At 36.3% G+C, this 22,870-nt stretch overlaps 1 protein-coding gene across 11 annotated transcripts in view; it reads right to left on the reverse strand.

Annotated features, from left to right (window-relative positions):
- MYO9A (myosin IXA) overlaps positions 1 to 22,870 on the reverse strand; it is a 250,999-nt gene that overhangs the window by 107,861 nt on the left and 120,268 nt on the right. For 10 of the 11 annotated variants that reach the window (XM_049852703.1, XM_049852694.1, XM_049852702.1 and 7 more), the window contains 4 exons: positions 20,736 to 20,857; positions 17,656 to 17,797; positions 11,851 to 12,046; positions 5,301 to 5,420 (listed from right to left, as the gene is read on the reverse strand). In XM_049852703.1, the coding sequence (XP_049708660.1) occupies positions 5,301 to 5,420; positions 11,851 to 12,046; positions 17,656 to 17,797; positions 20,736 to 20,857 (580 nt within the window). The remainder of the gene's footprint in view (positions 1 to 5,300; positions 5,421 to 11,850; positions 12,047 to 17,655; positions 17,798 to 20,735; positions 20,858 to 22,870) is intronic. The other variant, XM_049852700.1, reaches the window with a different exon arrangement.

Genomic DNA, 22,870 nt, shown 5'->3' on the forward strand with positions numbered 1-22,870 from the left:
GCTATTTAATTTAAATTTATTAAATAACATTAAAACTTTTGTTTCAGTCATGCTAGCCACATTTTAGATACTGTAACAGCTGCCAAGTAGCTAATCGCTACCATATTGGACAGTACAGTTGGATGACATTAACATTTTTATCATCACAAAAAGTTCTACTGGACTGTGCTGGGCTAGATATCAACTTCATTGCTCTTTTAAAAAAGCCAACTTCTTGTTTCCTTCATTTTTTCTACTACTGGTCTGCTTTCTATTTCATGAATTTCAGTCTTTACTTTCTTTTATTTATTTTGGGTCTAATATGCTCTTCTTTTTCTCCCTTCTTAAAATGAAACATCATTGATTCTTGATCTTACTTTAATATAAGGATTTAAAGCTATAAATTTTCTTCTAAGCACACTTCTTTACGGTGCATTCCACAAGCTGTAGTATCTTGTGTTTCCATTATCGTTCAGATCAAAATACTTTCAAGTTGACCTTATGAATTCTACTCTGACCAATGAGTTATTTATATGTTTTTTCCCAAGTCTTTGAGGATTTTCCAGGTATCTTTCTGTTATTGATTTTTATCTGGTCATACAACAATCTTAAGTTTTCAATCACTTGTATAACCATACTGATGCCTCAAGGACAGGGAGGCACGCACTGTCCGCAGGGCAGGGGTAATGAGATGGAGCCAATCCACAACCCATCTCTGGCAACTGCTGATCCTTCAACTTGTTGATAAAAACACCATATTCTCAATCACACCCAGGCTGGACTGAACTCCAGAAGTATGGGTTCAAACTGAAGCAGATTGTTCCATTCTACCTTCTCTCTCTTCTCCTGCCATATTATTCTTTCTCCTTTCCAGGGGTCCTAATCTTTCTGAAAGGTTGCTGCAGCTCATGTTCCCAGAACCCCAATTTCTCTCAACTGCTTTATTTTTCTCTCTGCCAAATCTTACAGAACAGCCACTGTGAACAGGCGGTGGGAGCTCCAAAAATGAAAAGGAGGAAAGGAGCTAAAATCTTCTACTTCTTTATTTCAAAGGTCTCACATGTCACTTCCGCCACATTCCATTTGTTAGAAGAGAGTGACACACTTAAGGGGAGGGGAATTAAGCTCTGCCTTTTAAAGGGAGGAGTGTCAGAGAATTTGTAGACATATTTTAAACCACCAAAATGGTGTCATAATTTTTGCCTTAATAGTCATGTATCTTTTAAGGAAAACTAAGAGAAAGAAATAAAATATGTAGTCATTTATATCAGCAAACTATAGTCCAGGGACCAAACCAAATCTGCTGTCCATTTTTGTATGGTCTGTGAGCTAAGGATGGTCTTTATTTTTAAATGGTTGGGGGAAAAAAATCAAAAGAAATATAATTTTATGACATGTGAAAATTATATAAAATTTAAATTTCTGTGTCCACAAACAAACTGTTATGAGAACATAGTCACGATCATTTGATGACGTTACTGCTCATGGTTCCTTTGACACTAAAACAGCAGAAATAGGGAGTTTCAACAGAGTCCAAGTAGTCTGCAAAGCCTTAGATATTTACTGTCTCATCCTTTGCAGAAAACATTTGCCAATCTCTGTTGTAGATCCATTGTACCACTTGGTGTTACTTCAGCCTGAAGAATTTTCATTACTATTTCTTATAGTACACAAATTATGGCGACAATTTCAGATTCTGTTTATCTGAAAATATTTTTATTTCGCCTTCATTTTTTATCAATTTTATTGTTGTTGAGAGTATACCCAGCAAAATATACACCAGTTCAACAGTTTCTACATGTACAATTCAGCAACACTGATTACATTCTTCAAGTTGTGTGACCATTCTCACTCTCCTTCTCTGAGTTATTCCTTCCCATTACATAAACTCACTACCCTCCCCCCCAAAATCTAATCTTTTGAGCTGTCAATTTGATCCCATATAGAGATTTCTTAAAAGAAGATAACGCTCAAGGCAGACATTTTTTTTACTAGTTAAGCTAAACTATTGTTTGGTGTTAAGATGACTTCAGGGTATATTTTTAGTTTAAGGTTTCAAGATTATCTTAGAGCAATAGGTTCAAGGGATTATCCAGCCTCCATGGCTCCAGAAAGTCTGTTTTGCATTTTCCCCCTTTTGATCAGCATTCTTCTATAGAATCTTTGATTCTTTGATCACAATGTTCAATAATGGTAGGACCATCCAGTTCTTCTGGTCTCATGGCAAAGGAGATAGTTGCTCATGGAGGCAATTAGCCAAACATCCCATTTCCTCCACCTATTGCTGACTGTAAGGAGCCCTGATGGTACAGTGATTAAAGTGCTTGGTTGCTAACTGAAAGGTTGGCAATTTGAACCCACGCACTGCTCCAAAGGATAAAGATATGACAGTCTGCTTCTGTAAAGATTACAGCCTTGGAAACCCTATGATGCGGTTCTACTCCGTCCTATAGGGTAGCTATGGGTTGGAATCAACTCGCTGGCAAGGGGTATTACCAACTCTCCTTCTTCCTCTATTACTCAAGATGAACAGAGGCAATTGTTGTGCCTTGGATGACCTCTGTGAAGACCCCCAGGAACTACGCAATGAACTAGGAGGTAGAAAAGAAGCACTAAACACATATTAGGCCAATTAATTGGGACGTCCCATGAAACCATGACTGTATCACCTTCATTTCTGAAGTATTCCTTTGCTAACTGAAAAAAAAGAAAAAGACATTGTGGATAATACATTGTAGCATAACTGGATTTTGTTATGCTCTTCTGAAGACTGTTGATTTTTCTTCTAACAGACAGTTAACTTGTCTGGACTGAAATGGCAAATATAGAAATTCTGGTTGGACGTTGGGTTTGTTTTTGTTTTGGCACTTTAAAAATGATTCTGGGGTATCTTTTAGGCTCCATTGTTTTTAACAAGAAGTCAGCTGTTAATCACATCATCATTCTCTTGTATTTAATATATTTTTTTCTGGTTTTCAAGATTTTCTCTTTATCTTTGGCATTTACTAGTTTGACTGTAATAAGACTAGGTATGGTTTTCTTTTACATTTATCCTGCTTAAAATTCAATGATTTTCTCAGACCTGTAAGCTAGTATTTCTTATTCAAATTTAGGAAATTTTCGTCCACAATATTTCTTCAAGCATTTTTCTCTGCCCCTTTCTCTCTCCTCTCCTGGGACTCCAGTTAGGTCAGTAACACTTCAGCTTTCTCCCATCCAAGCTGTACACTGAGTAGAAAATGCCCTCAGTCAAAAAAGCAGCTAACTTGCCAATATCACCTATTGCAGTTGTGTCTTTCAAGCGTTATCTCCTATTTGGTTTCCACAGCTTTTCTGACAAAACCCTGGGGGTCTCCCCTGCATAAAGTTTAGAAGTTTACAGTTTAAAATCAACAACCAATGTGGACAGTGTTTAAACTCTGATTTTGTGTTTTATCCATTTGGTGGCTCTTAGTTGCTGGATTTTCCTCCCAAATTTCCAGCTGATCTGCCAGCCCCTGACTTTGTTCTCTGATACCTCAATGAAGTGTGGTTGTGGTTTTCTGTCTCTGGAGCTACAGGAGTTGGGGAACACAAAAAGCACAAAAAGCCACAAACACACAATTACTCACTTTCAAGAATAAACACTCCTCTGCCTTTTTCCTACTTTCAGTCCTTTTTCCACTGCTTTCAAGTAGTTGGCTATTTTTGTATTTTTTTCAGGTGTTATCATTGTTATCTGTGGGAGGGTTCATTTGCCTCACCAATTCACTTCACCATTACCTGAAGCTGGTAGCCCCCAGGTGTTTAAAGAAAAAAAAAACTCTCACACTTCTAGTTATAATTTTAAATGTTATAAAATTTGGATTATTGCCAGTACTAAAATTGAAAATGGAATAAACTACATAAAATAATGGACAAGCTCCAAGTTCCACAAATGTAGCAATTTACATGTGAGCATACATAAGTGCACAACGTCCTCATGCAGCCTATGCTGAAATTGCTACCCTCCAGGTTGTCAGGATAAGAGTCATCATGAAATGCAACAAGGCAAGCAAACCACTTGTAACTATTTAAGAGTTAAAAAGAATTAATTTAAGCTCAAAAAAAAAGATTTGTGGACTCTTTTAAATAATGTCCCATGGATTAAAAGATTTGAAAAGATGGATAATCAGAATGAAGACTTGCATATCTTTTACAAACAACAGCAATAATTAAGAATAAACTTCTCAGGATTTTTTTAAATGAAATACTTACCTTTGTTCTTTTTAAAATGAGAAAATAATATTTTTCAAAATACATTAAACTTTTTTTTATATCAAGCAAAAAAAAGTAACGGGACTGGAAGACAGAACCCACAACATCTGCTTTTAAAAACTATACGTATATTTTCCTTTCACTGACAACTGGGTATTAAAATTTCAACCAGAAAACTGTGAAAACTAAATTTGGGGCAGTTTACAAAACTCAGAGCAGATTTTGGAAGTAATTTAGGTCCATGCTATCCAAACTGCTGAGTTAGGCTCCGAGTATTCTGAAGAACTTTATTCTCACTATAGCCCGACAACTGTAATCTCACAATAAGTAAAAGAACCAATTTTCATGCAGAATGAATAATGAGAAGGAGGAAATGGAGACCAGGAGCATCTTTTTACACCAATTTTATTACCAAAAAAAAAGGAACACTCAGTATGATTCTGCCATTCTATCTTAGGCTAGAACATAATGGTGACTTGGCTCTAAACCAGACAAAGGAAACTCTAATGGGAGGATCCCAATTAAATTAAATGGATTTGCCAATGATACACAAAAACAATATTGCCGATGTTGAAATACAAGGATAAAAATCAGCTGAACTGAGAAGGGGAATAAGGAAACTTTGAGGCTGGTGAACATATTCATTATCTTAATAGTGGTGATGATTTCATGTATGCCAAAACTTATCAAACTGTACACTCTACATACAGTTTATGTTACTTCAATTAGGCTTAAATAACATTTTAAAAATATCAGCAGAATGAAAAGCATTATTCATTTTTACCCAGCACTGTTACTGGAAATACAAAAAAAGGGAAACAATTCAGAGACTGTAACCAAGTATCATTAATAAGTTAAGGATCACAGGCAAATAGAATACTCATCCAAGTAAAAAGAAGAGGTATGTCAGCATTTTTAAGAGAAAGAAGTAAAACCTCAACGGAAATAGCCGAAGGCTGGTCATACAAATATGGAGGTCACGATGCCTGTGCAATCTATGTCCCACCCTGGTGTAGTAACACCCTGGTTTCCATTTCCAAATGGATATGTAATGACATAGAGTTTATCAGTATTTGCAGCCTTACTGTACTTCTCTTCCTTGCACCTCTGCAGAATCTCTAAGCTCCTCTGGTGGACTGGGTGTTGTAGAAAGCTAAAACTATCCATACTTTTCAAAATTGCACATGGCGCTGTATCATCATGTCCTTAGGAAGCAAAAGAAAAATAAAAAAATGGAGAAAAGAAAAAGACATTATATAAGCCCAAACCAATAGAGGAAAATGCTGCCAACTATCTTTAGAGTATACAAACATGTATCAGGTAATAGGGATTAAATATGAATTAATTTTTCCAGTTAATTTGAAGAAATTACACAAAAATAGAGAAAAAGAAGGTCCTTTTCAAGTATTCAAAGCATGCTCTTCAGTACTCAAAGTACTGTGAGTTAATACCAAACTAAAATAAGAAAACTTCAAAACAATTTGTATGATTTAGTTTATTTTTAAAAAATGGATTCAGTTTTACTGGGTCAGGAATAAAATTAGCATATAGTCGGCAACACTTTAAGGAACACTGATGAAACCTCACAGAGAAATACACCCCAAAACAATTTACCAAAAGTTAAATAATCTTCACAAATCCTGCAATTAACCACACTTGTAGAAATTCCAACAAGTGTGCCAATAAGTGTGAAGAAAAGCATCACAGACCAGGGAAACTCAGCAGCACTTATTTATAAATCTGAAAACAAAGATGGAGAATGTGTAGCTCACCACCAATGCTTAGTAACACATGGCAGAAATCAGCTACCAGTGGGAAAGGGAAGACAGCACATTCAAGTAAAGACCAAAGCCCCATATTAATGCTATTTATAAACAGTAATTTGAGTAATAAAGAGAAAGAAGAAGAAAAAAGTTTTACTACAATAAATATTAGCAATAAAAGAGAATATAGGTTTTCCAGGCTTTAGGAAAGTTGTGAATCATTTACTTAGAGATCATCTCTAGAGTTAGGGCACAAACTTTAAACTTAAGTAGGTTTGTCTTTAAGAAACAAAAGTGAATAATTTAGCGATAGAGGCAAATTAAATAAAACATAAACAATTAACTGAAGTTCCATTAGTTTACATTTATTTTATAACAGGGGTTCAATCTCATTTCCATTGTATCACTCAGACCTGAGGCCATGTCTCTGTCCAAAAAAGAGATTTCTGTAATGCAAGCGCCCAGAACCATTTCTTAAGGTGTATTTCATAAACTATGAAACTGAATACAAGTACACGATTTGATGAGTTTTAACAAATATTTACATTCATATGCTCCATACCTCAAGAGAACATTTTCAATACCTCAGCAAGTTCCTTCATCCCCCTTTCCTGTCAATACCACCCCTGACTCTCACCAGAGACAACAAAGTTCTCACTTCTATCACTGTATATTACTTGCTTGCTCTTAAACTGAATGAAATCATATAGTATGTATTCATACTTTGAAGTCCGGCTTCTTTTGCTCAACAGGATTGATGAGTGACTCATAGTATTTTCAATCACCTCACATGCATGTGAAAGCTGGACCATGAATAAGGAAGACTGAAGAAGAAGAACTGATGTCTTTTAATTATGATGCTGGTGGAGAATACTGAAAATACCATGGACTGCCAAAAAAACGAACAAATCTGTCTTGGATGAAGGATAGCCAGAATGCTCCTTAGAAGCAAGGACAGAGAGACTTCATCTCACATACTCTGGGCATGTTATCAGGAGGGACCAGTCCCTGGAGAAGGACATGATGCTTGGTAAAGTAGATGATCAGCAAAAAAAAAAAAAAAAAGGTAGACCCTCAGTAAATTGGATTTACACAGTGGCTGCAACAATGGGCTCAAACATAGCAATGATTGTGAGGACGGTGAAGGACCAGGCAGTTTTTTGTTCTGTTGTACACATAAGGTCACTACGAGTCAAAACCGACTCAATGGCACCTAACAACAACATTATGAGTATCAGTAATTCATTCCTTTTTATTGCTGAGTAATATTACATGAAAGGAATACATCACAGTTTGGTTTTCTATTCTTCCACTGATGGACATTTGGGTGTTGCAGTTGGGGGGCTACTATGAATAAAGCCACTATGAACATCATGTTCATGTGCCTGTGTATAACAGCTTTATTAAAATATAATTCACATACAATTCACCCATTTAAAAAGCACAAATTTAGTGGTTTTTAGTATATTCACAGAGTTCTGCAAAATCATCACTATCAATTTTAGAACACTTTCATTATACCAAAAGGGAATCCTGTACTCTTTGACTATTATCCCCTGTGATGGCTAATTTTATGTCAACTTGACTAGGCTGTGGTGCCCAGCTGTTTGGTGAAACACTAGTCTAAATATTGCTGTGAAGGTATTTTGTAGATCATCTGATCAGTTGAAGGCCTTAAAAGCAAAAACTGAGGTTTCCTAAAGGAATTCTGTCTCAAGACTAATAGAGAAATTCTGCCTAGTTGCCAGTCAGCCAGCCAGCCAGCCCTGCACATTTCAGGTTCAAGACTGCAACGTCGACTTTTTCCTGAGTTTCCATACAGATTTCAGAATTGCCAGTGTGTGTGTGTGTCTGTCTGCCTCTGTGATTCTCTCTCTTTCTCTCTCTCTGTAAGTAGTTTCTCTGGAGAACCCTGACTAATACACCCCTCAACCTTCGCAGTCTTTCAACCCTAGGAAAACACTACTCTTTTGGTCTCTATAGATTTGCCTAGTCTGGATATTTCATATAAATGAAATCATACAACACGTGCCATTTTGTGTCAGACTTCTTTCATTTAGCGTGATGTTGTCAAAGTTCACACCTGTTGTAGCACGTACCAATACTTCATCCCTTTTTATGGCTGAATTACACTCCATTCATTAGTTGATGGACATTTGGGTTGATTCCACCTTTCAGCTATTGTGAATAATGTTGCTATGAACATTTGTTTACCAAGTTTTGTTTGAACCCTGTTTTCAATTATTTTGGGTATGTATCAGGGAGTAGAATTGCTGGGTCATATGTCAACTTCATGCTTAACATCTTCAGGAACCGCCAAATTGTATTCCAAAGTTAAGTGTACTGCTTTACATTCCCACCAGCAATGGATGGGAGTTCCAATTTCTCCAATGTCACCAACATTTGTTATTTTCTGTCTTTCTTATCAAAGCCATCCTAGTGGGTGTTAAGTATTATCTCTCTGTGGTTTTGATTTGCAAATAACTAAAGACACTGAGCATCTTTTTACATCTTTACTGGCCATTTTTATATCTTCTTTGGAGGAACGTTTATTGAGATCCTTTTTCCATTACTTAATTGGTTTACCTTTATATTGCTGAGTTGTAAGACTATATATTCTGGATAGTAGCTCTTACGTGATACATGACTTGCAATTGTTTTCTGCCATTCCATGGGTGTCATTTCACCTTCTTAATAGTGTCCTATGAAGCACAAATGTTCTTAATTTTGATGAAGTGAATTTATCCTTTTTTTCCTTTGGTTGCTTGTGATTTTGGTGTCATATCTAAGGAATCATTGCCTAATACAAATCGGGAAGTGTGAATCTTCCAACTTTGTTCTTCTGGCATTTCTGGATCCCTTTCCATATGAAATTTTAGCATCTGCTTGTTAATTTCCACATAAAAAGGCAGCTGAGGTTTTCACAGGGACTGTGTTAAATCTGTAGATCAGTTTGGGGAGTACCGCCATCTTAACTACATTAAGTGTCCCAATCCACGAACCCACGATGTCTTTCCATTTACATAGACCTCTTTAAGTTTTTTTGATATTTTATAATATTGAATATATAATTTCTGTACTTCCTCTTGTTAAATTCATTCTTATTTGATTCTTGTTGTTGCTCTTGCAAATAGAATTTTTTTCTTAATTTTGTTTTCATATCGTTCATTGTTAGTTTACAGAAATATGACGGGATTTTTGCATGTTGATCATGTATCATACAGCCATGCTGACCTCCTATATTAGCTCTAACTGCTTTTGTGGGGTTTTGTGTGCATTTGTGTGTGAATTTCTTATACTATTCTATAATAATATTGTGACATTTTCAAACAGAATAGCTTTACTTCTTCCTTTCCAATCTGCATGTCTTTTCTTTTTCTTGTCTAATTTCCCTGGCCAGAACCTCTAGTACAATGTTGAACAGAAGTAGCAAAAGTGTCCATCCTTGTCCTGTTGCTGATGTTAGGGGAAAGCATTCAGTCTTTCACCATTAAGTATGACGCTAAAACCAAAACCAAAACAAAACACCCATTGCCACTGAGTCAATTTTGATACATAGCAACCCCATAGGACAGAACAGAAAACCAAAGGGTTTCTAAGGCTGTTAAGTCTTTATGGGAGCACACTGTTGCCATCTTTCTCTCATGTAGCAGCTGGTGGGTTCAAAACGCCAAACATTTGGTTAGCAGCCAAGCACTTAACCACTGAGCCACTAGGGGTTTTTGTAGATGCCCTTTATCAGGTTGAGGAAATTCCCCTCTATTTCTAGTTTTTTTCTTTTTTTCTAGTTTGTCCAGTGCTTTTATCATAAAAGGCTTTTGTCAAATGCTTTTTCTGTATCTGCTGAGATGATCATGTAGTTTACATCTTTTATCCTATTAATATGGTATATAAGATTGATTGATTTTTCATATGTTGAACCAATCTTACATTCCTGGGATAAATGCCATTTGGTCATCGTGTACAATCCTTTGTATCCGCTGGATTTGATGTTGCTGCATTTGGTATCCTAGTATTTTGTCAATGATTTTTGTGGCCACGTTTATAAGGCATCTTGGTCTGTCCTTTTCTTTCTTGTGATGTCTTATCTGGTATCTGAGTAAGAGTGGCCTCACAGAATAAGATGGAAAGTGTTATCTCGTCTACTTTTTTTTTTTTTAAAGAGTTTGTGAAAAATTGCTGTTCTTTTTTAAAATATTTGGTGGAATTCACCAGAAAATTCACTGGTCCTTTGCTTTTTTTGTGGGAAGATTTTTTTAATTACTATTTCAATCTCTTTGGGAGTCTCTGGATGGTGCAATGGTTAACTCTCTCAGCTGTTAACTGAAAGGCTGGCAGTTTGAGTTCACCCAAATGCACCTCAGAAGAAAGGTATGGCAGTGTACTTCTAAATATCAGCCATGAAAACCCTATGGAGTACAGTTCTACTCCAACAAATATGGGGTCGCCATAAGTCAGAATCAACTAGACAGCAATTGATTTGGTTTGGTTTTTGGTCAATTTCTTTACTTGTTATGGGTCTACTCAGATTTCTTATTTCTTCACGAGTCAGTATCAGCAGTACGTGCATCCTTCTAAGAATTTGTCCATTTTATCTAGGTTCTTATTTGTTGCCATACAAATGTTCGTAGTGTTATAATCCCTTTTATTTCTGTAAGGTTGATAGTAATAACCCCCCTCCCTCATTCCTGAATTCAGTAATTTGAGTCTTGTCTCATTTTTCGCTTGGTCAGTCTAGTTCAATATTTTTAAATTTTGTGGCTCTTTTCAGAAAATCAATTTTTGGTTTTATTGAGTTTCTCTATAGTCTCTATTTCATTTATTTTAGATCTACTTTTTATTATAACCTTCCTTCTCCTTGCTTTGGGTTGAGTTTGCTGTTCATTTTCTAGAGTCTAAAGGTGTAAGGTGAGGTTAACTGATTTGAGATCTTCCTTCTTTTGTAATGCCTGTGTTTAAAGCTATAAATTTCCTGGATTTTCTCAAGGAATTCCCTGACATTCTTCACCTCTTTGTCAAGCTTCTCTGGGCAGAAAAGTTGACTTTAAGTGATTGTCTGTCGGAAAACTCTCACTATGCAACAATGTTCTATCAAAGGCTAGAGCTGCAGTCAGCAACAGTGTGCTTTCCAGCAGTCCACAAGTGCCCATGAAAACGCTCTCCCACAGAATATAAAAGGAGATATTTTATTAAAGAGGAAAGCACACAGAAAAGTATGCTGCTTTATCCATTTCTAAATTTCAATGTAAGATCCAAAGAACTGAGTTAAGGGTAGAAGAACATTAACATTCATAAACAGATGCTTTACATGTATTATCTGACTCTACGCTCATGATTTAAAAAAGGGTATTAACCTTCTTTTACAGATAAGAAAAACTGTTCATAGTTACAAAATTAGTCAAGAGAAGGGACGACACTCGACTGGTGACAGAGGCAGGCTCTCTTCCACTATACTACACTATCTCTACTCTGCATTTTCTGTCTCCTGATTTATGCTTTCACATTAAATTGTGTTTCATTTGTAGTAAAAGCTATGGCATAAGAAATTGGAGGAGGGTATCAAGATTAAATCCTAAATCATTAAATCATCATTTATCGCTTCGGTTTTTGTTTTAAAAAAATCACAGCAATGACTTACTGAGTGCCTACTGAATACTAGGTGCTTTATACACTTATCCTATGAACAACACATACATACACATACACACCACAGATCCACTTAACCATACAAAGTTCAGTCAACTCATGAGATATGAAACATGATGACAGCGTGTGGCAAGGAAACAAAAAAGGAAATGTCTCATTATGTGAAGGTAGAGAAGCACAAAACTTTAAAATGAAGTATGGCTGAATATTCATATCTACTGCTTACCAGTTTTTCTCTGAATGTGTCTTTTTCCAGCTTCCCTGAAAGCAACCATGGCTCTGAAAAAAGCTCGGAGAACTGCCCATCGGAAAACAGCTACTGGATCCAATCCAATCATCCCAGAGATAAATGCATTCTTGCTACTTCTCAGAAGAGCTACAATATCTGGGCGCATATGATCTGTATTTTTTTCCCGAAAATCCTATATGAAAAAAGTACCAGCGTTATTTTTTTAATTATTAAAACTAAGAAGATGGGCGACATGTTTGAACGGTGGCTGAATGAAGACTATAGAAGTGATTTCTATTCTGGGTAGCTAACTGGACCAGGTATCGTCTACAAAGTCCTAGCCAATCCTAAAACTATGGAATTCTTAATACATGTAAATTAGAATGAATAGTCCACAACTTTATTGCAGCTTGTTAAAATACTATTCAGCAAGAGCCTCCCTGAAAGAGTATGACATAAAGTGACAGCAGAGCTGAATAACAAAAAGGAACCAAGTCATGAAAAGACTGGGAAGACCATTCCAAGGAAAGGAATCACTTACTATAAAGATCTGACAGTGGCAATGAGTTGGACATGTTAGGAGAAAAGCATTAAGACCAGGCGATAAAGCACAGTGGGCAAGGGTGAGAGTGATAGAAGATGAGGCAAATAAACAGCCATATTTAAACTCTGTAAGCCTGAGCTAAGAGTTTAGATTATATATAAGTGTAAAGGGAAGACACTGAAAGGGCAATGACAGGAACTAACTGGTGTTTTATAAAGAACAATGATGGTTGTGTAGGGAAAGAATGAAAAAAGGGAAAGCAGCAACTGCAATATTCCAGGTAAGAGCTGATAATGACTTGGACTAAGTGGATCATAGTAGTGGAGAGGGAGAGCAGTTGTCATATCTGGGATATGTTTTGAAGGTAAAGGCAAAAGAACCTGCTGACAGTAAGAGAATGAGGGAGAATCAGGCTAACATCTGTATTTTGGGTGCGAGCAACTAGATGGATGGAGTTGCCATTTACCGATATGGAGAAGACTAAAAAAAAAAAAGACTAAAGAAGCAGTAAATTCAGAGATGAGAAGTGGTGCTCAAAAGATCAGCTTTGCCCAAATGAAGTCTGAGATGGTGAGGACAGATAATATTTATTGAGATGTTACTATTACTATGTACCTGGCACTCTTCTAAGTATTCTGCACATATTGTCTCATTTAATCCTCATAACCACCCCTTGAGGTAGATATCATTATTCCCATTTTTATAGATGAGGAAATTGAATACAGAGAGGCTAAATAACTTGGCCCCATCATTCAACTATTAAGTGGGAAAGGAGAGGTTCGAACATACTTATAATCACTATACTATGTCTGCATATAGACATCAAGTAGGCAGCTAGATGTATGAGTCTGAAGTCCTAGGAAATATATTTGGTATCATCAGCATATACATTTTTAAAGCTATAGGACTGGATAAGATTATCTAAAAATTGTAAATAGGCAGTAAGAACCATCTGCCAAAGAATGGGGGCCAAGAGGGACAGAACACAATAAAGTAGGCTAAAATGCCCCACGGCAAGACTAGGAGGGCAAGAAACTCACATTTCTGAAAGAAAGTCCAAGACCGTTTTGCATAGGCTAGGCATTTGGCTATAATCTTACAATTAGAACCACACCCAAATTGGAGAATTAATAACTTGGTAAGTCACTCCGAGTTGGAAAAGCTTCATAGAACACATTTAACTGAGAATTCTGTTAGGAATCTGTCTAAAATGAGCTCATCTACACTCATGCCCAGAAAGCAGCTTGGATTCATCCTATTATCTTTAGAATTTTTCTTTTCTAATTCTTTCTTGTTCTCCTGAGAAAAGGAAAAAGGCGAAACAAGCCAGGAGCCTTGCTCCTTGGTTTGTTCCTAAAAATTCTTATAGCAAGAGTGCATATCATAAAAGAAGGCTCGTAACACTGAGTAAGGGTTTTCAAATCTGAATCACTACCACCTACTACTATCACTAATACCTACTGAGAGCAGAGTGTCAGGCAATAAGTGCTTTACGCAACTGACTTCATTCAATTCTAATGAAGCAAACTCAATTATAAACCGTACTTCACTGATAAATGGAGAGAAAGAAGCTTGACAAAGGTCAAACACTAAGTACCAATCCAGGCATTGCAACACCAATCTGCTCTACTCAAAAGATCATACCTCCTATTAATCACTACACTGTACAACCTAAAATTCTAGAATTATTTTCAATACCTGTCAACTATTGATGGTAACCAATGAATGACCTTCATTTTCCAAATGAAATGGTCTCTTCTCTGTCCTCATATTTCTAGATTTCTCAGTACATTTGACATAACTGACATCATTCTTCTTAAAACTCTTCTATCTTCTGTAACAACATACTTCTGTGGTTTACTACTTACCTCTTGTGCTGTCCCTTTTCAGTCCCCATTGCCAGTTCCATATTAGAAATTCTTAGAGTTCTTATTTTTCACTCAATTCTCTTACATCACACAATCTCAACTATATCTATGGCTTTAAACACTATATGATGAGGACCAAATGTGCATTTCCAGCTCACATCTCTCCTGTTATTTCTTAGATCCGTTTATACACCTTAAAGGTTATCTCCAACTTGAAAAAGAATGTGTAATTAACCCTTACTTAAACATCTGGAAGTATTCTCTAGTGAAACCATGTGGGCCTGAAATTTTCTTTATGGGAAAGCTTTAAATAATTAATTCAAATTATTTAAGACACAGGATTTTCAGATTTTCCTGTATTTTCTGGTGTAAGTTTTGGTAAACTGTATGTGTTACGCATGAATTTATCCATTTTACATAAGTTGTCAAATTTATTATCAAAATGTGTTCATAATATTCTCTTAATATCCTTTTAATCTTGTAGATATCTGTATCTGTGAATCTTTTTATCTATTATCAGTTATTTTATTTATACTATTTTCTGTTATCTTTCAAGAAACTAACTTTTCAGTTGTTGATTTCTCTATTGTAATTCTACTTCCTATTGCGCTGATTTCTGGTCTTCACTTCGAGTTTAAAAAAACCATATTTTTTTTGGCTGTTCTTTTTGTAGTTTAACATGGAAACTTAGATAACTGCTTTTCAATTATTCTTTTCTAAAAATGCATTTAAGGTTATAAATTTCCCTCTAATAACTGCATTAGGAATCTGAATGAGTAAGCAGTTTGCGATTGGCTGTGAATCTAAAGGTTTATGATTTGAACCCACCAAGCAGCTCGGCAAAAGAAAGGCCTGGAGAACTGCTTCCATAAAAATTACAGCCAAGAAAACCCTAAGGGAGCAGTTCTACTCTGTGACACATGTGGTCACCATGAGTCAGGGGCCAACTCGACAGCAATTAACAACAACAAATCATTGCTCTAACTGTATTCTATAAATTTTGATATGTTATATTTTCATTTTTGGTCAATTTAAAAATTATAATTTTAACTGAAAAATTTTTAACTCTTATTTATAAGTGTTTTGCTTAATTTCTAAACACTTAGGAACTATCTAGCTATCCTTGTATTTCAAATGGGCCAGTTATTTAACGGTGTTGAATTTTTCTATGTTTTTATTGACTGTGTTAGCCTGTTCTGTTAGTTACTGGGAGATCTGTGTTGAACTCTGATGGTAAACTTGTCTGGCTCTATTTTTGCTCTCATTTTATTTCACATAATTTGAATCTTTGTCATTAAGTACACATAAATTTAGATGGTTATGTTTTCCTGTTGAACTGATCTCCTTTATAATTATGAAATACCCCCTCATTATATAGAGTAATACTTCTTGCCTTAAAGTGTTTGTCTGATACTATAATTTTACCAGCTTTCTTTTGATTAGAGTTTACACAAATGTATCTTTTCTCCATCCTTTTACTTTCAACATATCTGATTAAAACAACAACATGGATGAAGCTCACACACACAAGTATATACAATACACGATTCCATTTATCTGAAACTCAGTAACAAGCAACACTAGTTAAGGATGATAAAAGTCAGGACAGTGCTTACCTCTGGGGGAAGAATGAGCTGGAAAGGAGTATGAAGGAAATCTATACTCAAATGTGTGCTTTATGTACCTCATTATATGATTTTATAGCTCAAGTTAAAAAAAAAAATTCTTAATCTTTGTTCTAAAAGCTGTTCCTTCCCCATCTTTTCCATCCCAGGAAATAACACCTCTGATTCACTCATCTGCTCTAGCCCCAGAAGTCACTCATTCATCTAGAACCCATCAATAAAAGGTCTGTTGACTGTACTTCCAAAATACATCTCATCATCATTTGGATCTCTCCCATCTCTACTGAGACCCCTCTGGTTCTTTACCTTAACACTCCTCCTTGACTATTAAAAAAAACTACCTAATTCATCACCCACCTTCCACTCTTACTCTCTGTTGTCCCTTCTATTCAAAGTAACCAAAGCAATCTTTAAAAAACATATATCACATTCCCTCCTTAAAATCTTTTCATGATTCCCCAAAATAACCTCAATAAAAAACAAAGTTCTTTAACTTGGCCTAGGTGAAGAACTGACCCACTATCCAGTTCCTGAATTCATTTCATGCCACTCTCTTGCTCACTATAATCCAACAGCCTAGTTTGTTTTCCATTATTTCAACATATGAAGCTCTTTCCTATCTCGTGACCTATAATATTCATCTTCCCAACTCTTAACCAAGTTAATACTTACTTCAGGCCATCTCTTAAAATTTCTCAGAAAGGTATTTATGGATCCACAAATTAAAAACAGATTCATCCACTGTTTCACTATTTTCTCTCATATAACCCATTCTTTTATTTATACCACATAGCCCCATTTTCATTTGTGTATGTATATGTACGGAAACCCTGGTGGCGTAGTGGTTAAGTGCTACGGCTGCTAACCAAAGGGTCAGCAGTTCGAATCCCCCAGGTGCTCCTTGGAAACTCTATGGGGCAGTTCTACTCTGTCCTGCGGGGTCACTATGAGTTGGAATCGACTTGATGGCACTGGGTTTTTTTTTTTTGGGAGTGGGGGTTATGTATATGTATAAATGCACATACATCCATATATACATATGTGTATGTGTATATGTATATATACAGTCAGGAGCATGGCTGTGCAGTTTACTACTGTATCACTCCCAAAACTCGGCACAAGGTCTGATAGTCTGTGTTCAATGAACACTTCTTGAATAAATGGATGAATGGATACGTGATCTTAATTTGACACTCATCTCAAGACCCAGGAAAAAAATACATTACTCCATTACTCTCCTTATCTCACTGTCTTGCCTGAGAAATTAAGTGCTTTAAATGGCAGGCTTAAACATTAAGTGGTGAAGAGTAATGGACTCACCAATTACAAACAAAGACACGGACAGAATTATGGAGATTCCCTTTCACAGGGGTTAGGAGTTCCAATACATTCATTAGGCATGCAAGCTCATAAGAACTTAATGGTGCATGAAGACATGAAGCCTCTGTCAGGCCTCAAGGATTTAACAGAAGAAATTTAACAAACTACGAGGATGAGCCAGCCAGTTTGAGACATACGGACACTATTCTTTCGGATGTAACAAAAGCTCTTAGAAAAGACTGACAACATCAAGTTTGTCTACAGGAGGAAACCAACAAAAACACTTCCTAAGGCAGTAATACATTGAAAAGTAGGATCTGACTTTTACTGACCAAGAGCCTCCACCAACTACAAAGAAGGTAGGGTGCCAAGAGCCAAGGACAGTGTGATATTGTTAAGAATACAACTCTGCCCTGAAGGCATATTCAATGAGAAATTTACTGACCTTTACCCCATATTTAACTTTTCCAGCATAATGCTTTATGATGAAAGCAGGCTCCATCACCGCTGGGAATTCAATGTAAGAATTATCTTCATGTTGATGCTTAAACTTGTCTAGCAGTGTTTGATTTGTAGCCTGTGGAAAGCTGAATTAAAAAAAAAAAGTGATAAAACCAAAGAAAGAGGCAGCAATTAGTGCAGTCTTTTAAAGCGGATTATAATTACATTGCCATCTAACACATTTAGCAATTTACAATGAGCTTCCATCTATATTATATAATCTGATTTTCAAAACAAGCTAAAAAGTGAGTACAACAATGACTGGTGTCCCTATTTTATGGCTGAGGGATCAAAAGTTGTGACTTGCCCCAACTCACACTTTGCAAGTAGAAGAACTGAGAAAATAACTCAAATCTTTATTTAGGTTAGGTCTGCTGCACTACTGCAAAACTCAAAAAAAATAAAATAAAAACCAAATATTTTGTTTAGGGCCTAGAACTTGAAAAAAAGGAAATAATTTCTCAATTTGGATAAACCCGTTCCCATCAAGTTGATTCCAACTCACAGAGACCCTGTACGACAGAGTAGAATTGCCCCACAGGGTTTCCAAGGAGCAGCTGGTAGATTCGAGCTGTTGACCTTTTGGTTAGCAGCTGAGCTCTGAACCACTGTGCCTCTAGGACTCACTTGATTTGGATAGATCTTTTAAATCCATAGTCATTTTTTTTTTTTCTATTTCTTCACGCATAAATAAACAGTAATTTTCTTATCTATACCAATTACTGGAAACCCTGGTGGCATACTGGTTAAGTGCTATGGCTGCTTACCAAAGGGTCAGCAGTTCAAATCCACCAGGCACTCCTTGGAAACTCTACGGAGTAATTCTACTCTGTCCTATGGGGTCACTATGAATCGGAATCAACTCAATGGCACTGGGTTTGGTTTTTCGGTTTTATACCAATTACTGAAGCCCTAGTAGTGCTGTGGTTAAGACCCTGGCCAAAAGGTCAGCAGTTCAAATCTACCAGCCATTCCTTTGAAATATCACGGGGCAGTTCTACTCTGTCCTACTGGGTCGCTATGAGTCAGAACTGACTCGAAGGGAACAGGTTTGGTTTTTGGGGTTTTTTTACACCAATTTCTACATATTTTTATACTATATATATTATTACTTCAAATATACAACAATGGGTTTGTATTCATTCATGAGTACTTGATATCCAGGAATTATTCAGACAACACTTATTAAGAATTAACTGCATAAAAGGAAATGTGGGAATATAGAAGTTCAGAGGAGAAAAAAATCACTACTAGTTGGGAATAATAATTGAAAGGCTTTCAGAAGGCATAGGAGGTACTGTATAAGCTAGATGCTAAAGGCTGGGTAGAAGTTTCAGATAAAGGAAATATCACTAAAAATGAGGGCAAGTATCTTTCAGGAAATAGTTTTATTTAACTGTAGCTGAAATAATGAGAAATGATGTGACCTGACATTGTAAATGCTGAATATTAGATAGAATATATGAAAATGACTCCAAAATTATAACAAAAATGGTTAATTATATAGTATGTGTTGGAATCAGTGAGGAAAAAGAATGGCTTTTTTTTTTTTTTTTTTTGGGGGGGTTTGGTGTCAGTCACAGTTGATATTATTAGGTTTTTGACCTTGTGCAAAATAAATAACTTTGTTGAGAACTGATTTCCTAATCCATAAAATGAGTATAATACCAGGTACCACAGTGCTCAGAGAATTAAACAATACTAGTAAAAACATCTAACAGTAGGTGGTACACTAAAGGGATTTCAAAAATGTTATTACCTTAGTCATCTAGGCCTGCTGTTGCATTCAAATATCTTCCTCAAAACATCTCCTCTATCTAGGTGTTCCTTTCCATTTCAGAACTCTAAAGCCACTCTAGATTGGGTTACTACCACCCTTACAACCTCAAACAGAGACTACAGCAACAGCCTTTAAACTATTCTCTCTGATTCTAATCTTACCTTATTTTGAGTCACCAAAACATTATCTCAATAAATTTTCCTACAATAGTGCTTTAATCATGTTCCTCCCCTACTCAGAAAAATCATGGGTCACCAAAGCCAAAAGTCTGATTCCAAGCTCCTAAACCCAGGCCAACTCAACCTCTACAAACATATATCTCAGTACTGCACAGCAGAATTCTTCTCTTCAGGCAGTATGCTCATCTCATTGTATCTAAGTAAGGGTTTATTACCTTCCAATCCAATGCTCTGTAATCACAAAGTTTATGATGTATTTTTTCGTTACTTTTAAATGGAAAACAGAAATTGCTAAAGGAAGAAAGCAAGAAATGAGCATAGCCTTTATTCCGAACTAGGAATGATGGAAAGGCATAAACTTCAGGCTGTCTCACACTTAATATATGGCCATCCTACCTAAGACAATAAATTCCCAATATTACCTGTCCTAGTTTAGTGGGTATAATATTGTTACAAATCAAGCGGCCTAATTCAATTCCTACCTTTTGTATTAAACAGTCACAAAAAAACCCACATATCCTCTACCAGTTCAGTTTCTCCTACTCTAGAGTTGCCATCTCTTAGGATTATTTACCTATAAATATTTTATAGAGTACTGAAAGCACTCTGATGTATGCTACATGGTTTTATTTCTGAAGTTCATATTTAAGTTTGGTATACTGAACAGTGTCAACAAGAAATGACAACCATTTGGCAGATGTTGACACTACCTGCACAGCTAAGGTAGACATCCCTAATCTATTAAGATATTCCCTTCTGCTGAACATGTACACTGCAAACATATCACACGTAAAATGCAATTCAAGAACATGCAAAAAAATCTGTATCTGTCTCTATATATATACCTACATATGCCAATAAATTTAACATCAAAGTGACTTAAAAAAGAAATCAAGGAAAAAATGAGTTCAGCAGTGAAGTTCATCCTACTTACCAAGAAACACTCAAAATATGCATGCAAAACCTTTGGCTCTTTATTTGATAACGTAAGAAGGAAGTTTACGACTTATAAAAACACAAAAAGCCCAAATGGCAAATAACACAATTAAAAAGAATCATACTCACTTGCTTTCCTCATCTAAAAGATGGAGCAATCCTGTTGGTTTCTTGCTAATAAGATTTATACAACAGCTATTATCAATATAATCTATGTTGTGCCAGCTGATATCTTCAGTTCTATATTCCTCCTGAGAAAACCAAATAGCAAAATAACAATTTATTCAACTTGCAGAAAATAACAGATACACGCTAAGAGTTGAAATGCTCTTAGCAGGTGTTATGGATTGAATGGAGCCCTGGTAGCACAGCGGTTAAGAGCCTGGCTGCTAATCAAAAGGTTGGCAGTTCGAATCCACCAGCCACTCCTTGGAAGCCCTACAGGGCAGTTCTACTGTGGACTACAGGGTCTCTATAAATTAGGATCCACTCAATGGCAGTGGGTTTGGTTTTTGGATTATGGATTGAATTATGTGCCCCCAAAATGTGTATGTGTATTGTAAATCCTAACTTCTATGTTTGTGGATATAATTCCATTTGAGAATAGGGTCTTTTTATTTTAATGTGGCAGGATTAGTATAGGGTATATCAGTATCAAGTCAATCTCAATTTTAAGATATAAATGAGAAAAAAAGCAAGCTAGAAAGAACGGTGGGGTAAGATAGATGCTGACACACATGGAGATCTCCAAGGAACCAGGATGCAGAAGCTAAAGAGACAAGGACCTTCCTCCAAAGCCAACAGAGAAAGCTTTCTCCTAGAGCCGGCCCCCTGAATTTGGACTCCTAGCCCCTAAACTGTGAGAAAATAAATTTGTTTGTTCAAGTCATCCATATATGGTATTTCTGTTATAGCAGTACTAGATAACTAAGACAGCAGGCTTAAAAGAACAGTCTACACTTTTTCTTTAACCACCAAGCCAAACAACAAAAAGATTAATAATTATCAGTTGTATAAATCTTAATACTACATATATCATTTTTTTAAGTAAAAAAGCAAAACCGAAGAGTTACCATCTAATCAATCACAACTCAGGGAAACCCCATGTGTTTCACAGTAGAGCTGCACAGGGCTTTCAACGGCTATGGGCCTGCGGAAGTAGACTGCCAGGGTTTTCTTCCAAGGCGCCTATGGGTGGATTCCAATCCCCAACCTTTCAGTTAGAAACAGAGCACTTAACCATTTGTGACATCCAAGAAGTCCCATGATACTATGCATCTCATTTTGAAAAAGTACATACCCCTTTATAAATGATGTTTAAAAAAATAAATCATATAGAATTCATGTACACTTGACTTAGGCTTATAGCAAAATAACACCCTTACAATACTGAAAAAAAGGTTTCAAATTCCAAGGTTAAAAAACTCAAAGCTAAGGCCTTAAGCAACTATTCAAAATCCTCTTATCGAGCTCCTATTTTTCCTTATTCTCTATACTAGGAAATATTCTTTTAATCAGCCCTATGATGCTTCCACTTTTAGACTGTTTTTCAGAAAGACACCCCTGAGAATCTAAAGGTGAGAGGTTTGTACACTGGAGTGTTATAGGCAACTATCCCCACAAGGGTTTTAGCATTCACTGATCAATTAATTCTCTGAAAATACAGTAGTTTTACAAAATAGTGATTTTGTGATCTACTATTCCTTCTGTATTTATTATTATCCTGTAAAGAACAAACCCTAGTATAAACTACCAAAAAAAAAAAAAATCTGTTGCTGTCAAGTCAATTCTGACTCATAGCAACCCTATAAACCCTACAAATCTGTTGCCGTTGAGTCGATTCTGACTCATAGCAATCCTATAGGACAGAGTAGAGCTGCCCCATATGGTATCCAAAAAGGGTCTGGTGGATTCGAACTGCCGGCCTTTTGGTTGGCAGCTGAACACTTAACCACTGATGCCACCAGCTACTCTAATAGAAGGAGCCCCGGGTGGAACAATGGCTAAGCACTCAGCTGCTATCCAAAAACCCAGCGGTTCCAACCTACCAACAGCTCCACAGAAGAAAAGACCTGACAATCTCCTTCCGTAAAGATTACAGCCTAGGAAACCCTATGGGGCAGTTGTACTCTGTCTTACAGGGTCACTATGAGTCAGAACTGACCCTACAGCACACAGCAACTCTAATTAGGAAGGGAAAATGCTTAATACTTTTTTTGTACTTTCGATGAAGGTTTACAGAGCAAATTTATTTCTCATTAAAC

This window comes from Elephas maximus, chromosome 13 (genome assembly GCF_024166365.1).
Source record: "Elephas maximus indicus isolate mEleMax1 chromosome 13, mEleMax1 primary haplotype, whole genome shotgun sequence".
NCBI classification, from domain to species: domain Eukaryota; kingdom Metazoa; phylum Chordata; class Mammalia; order Proboscidea; family Elephantidae; genus Elephas; species Elephas maximus.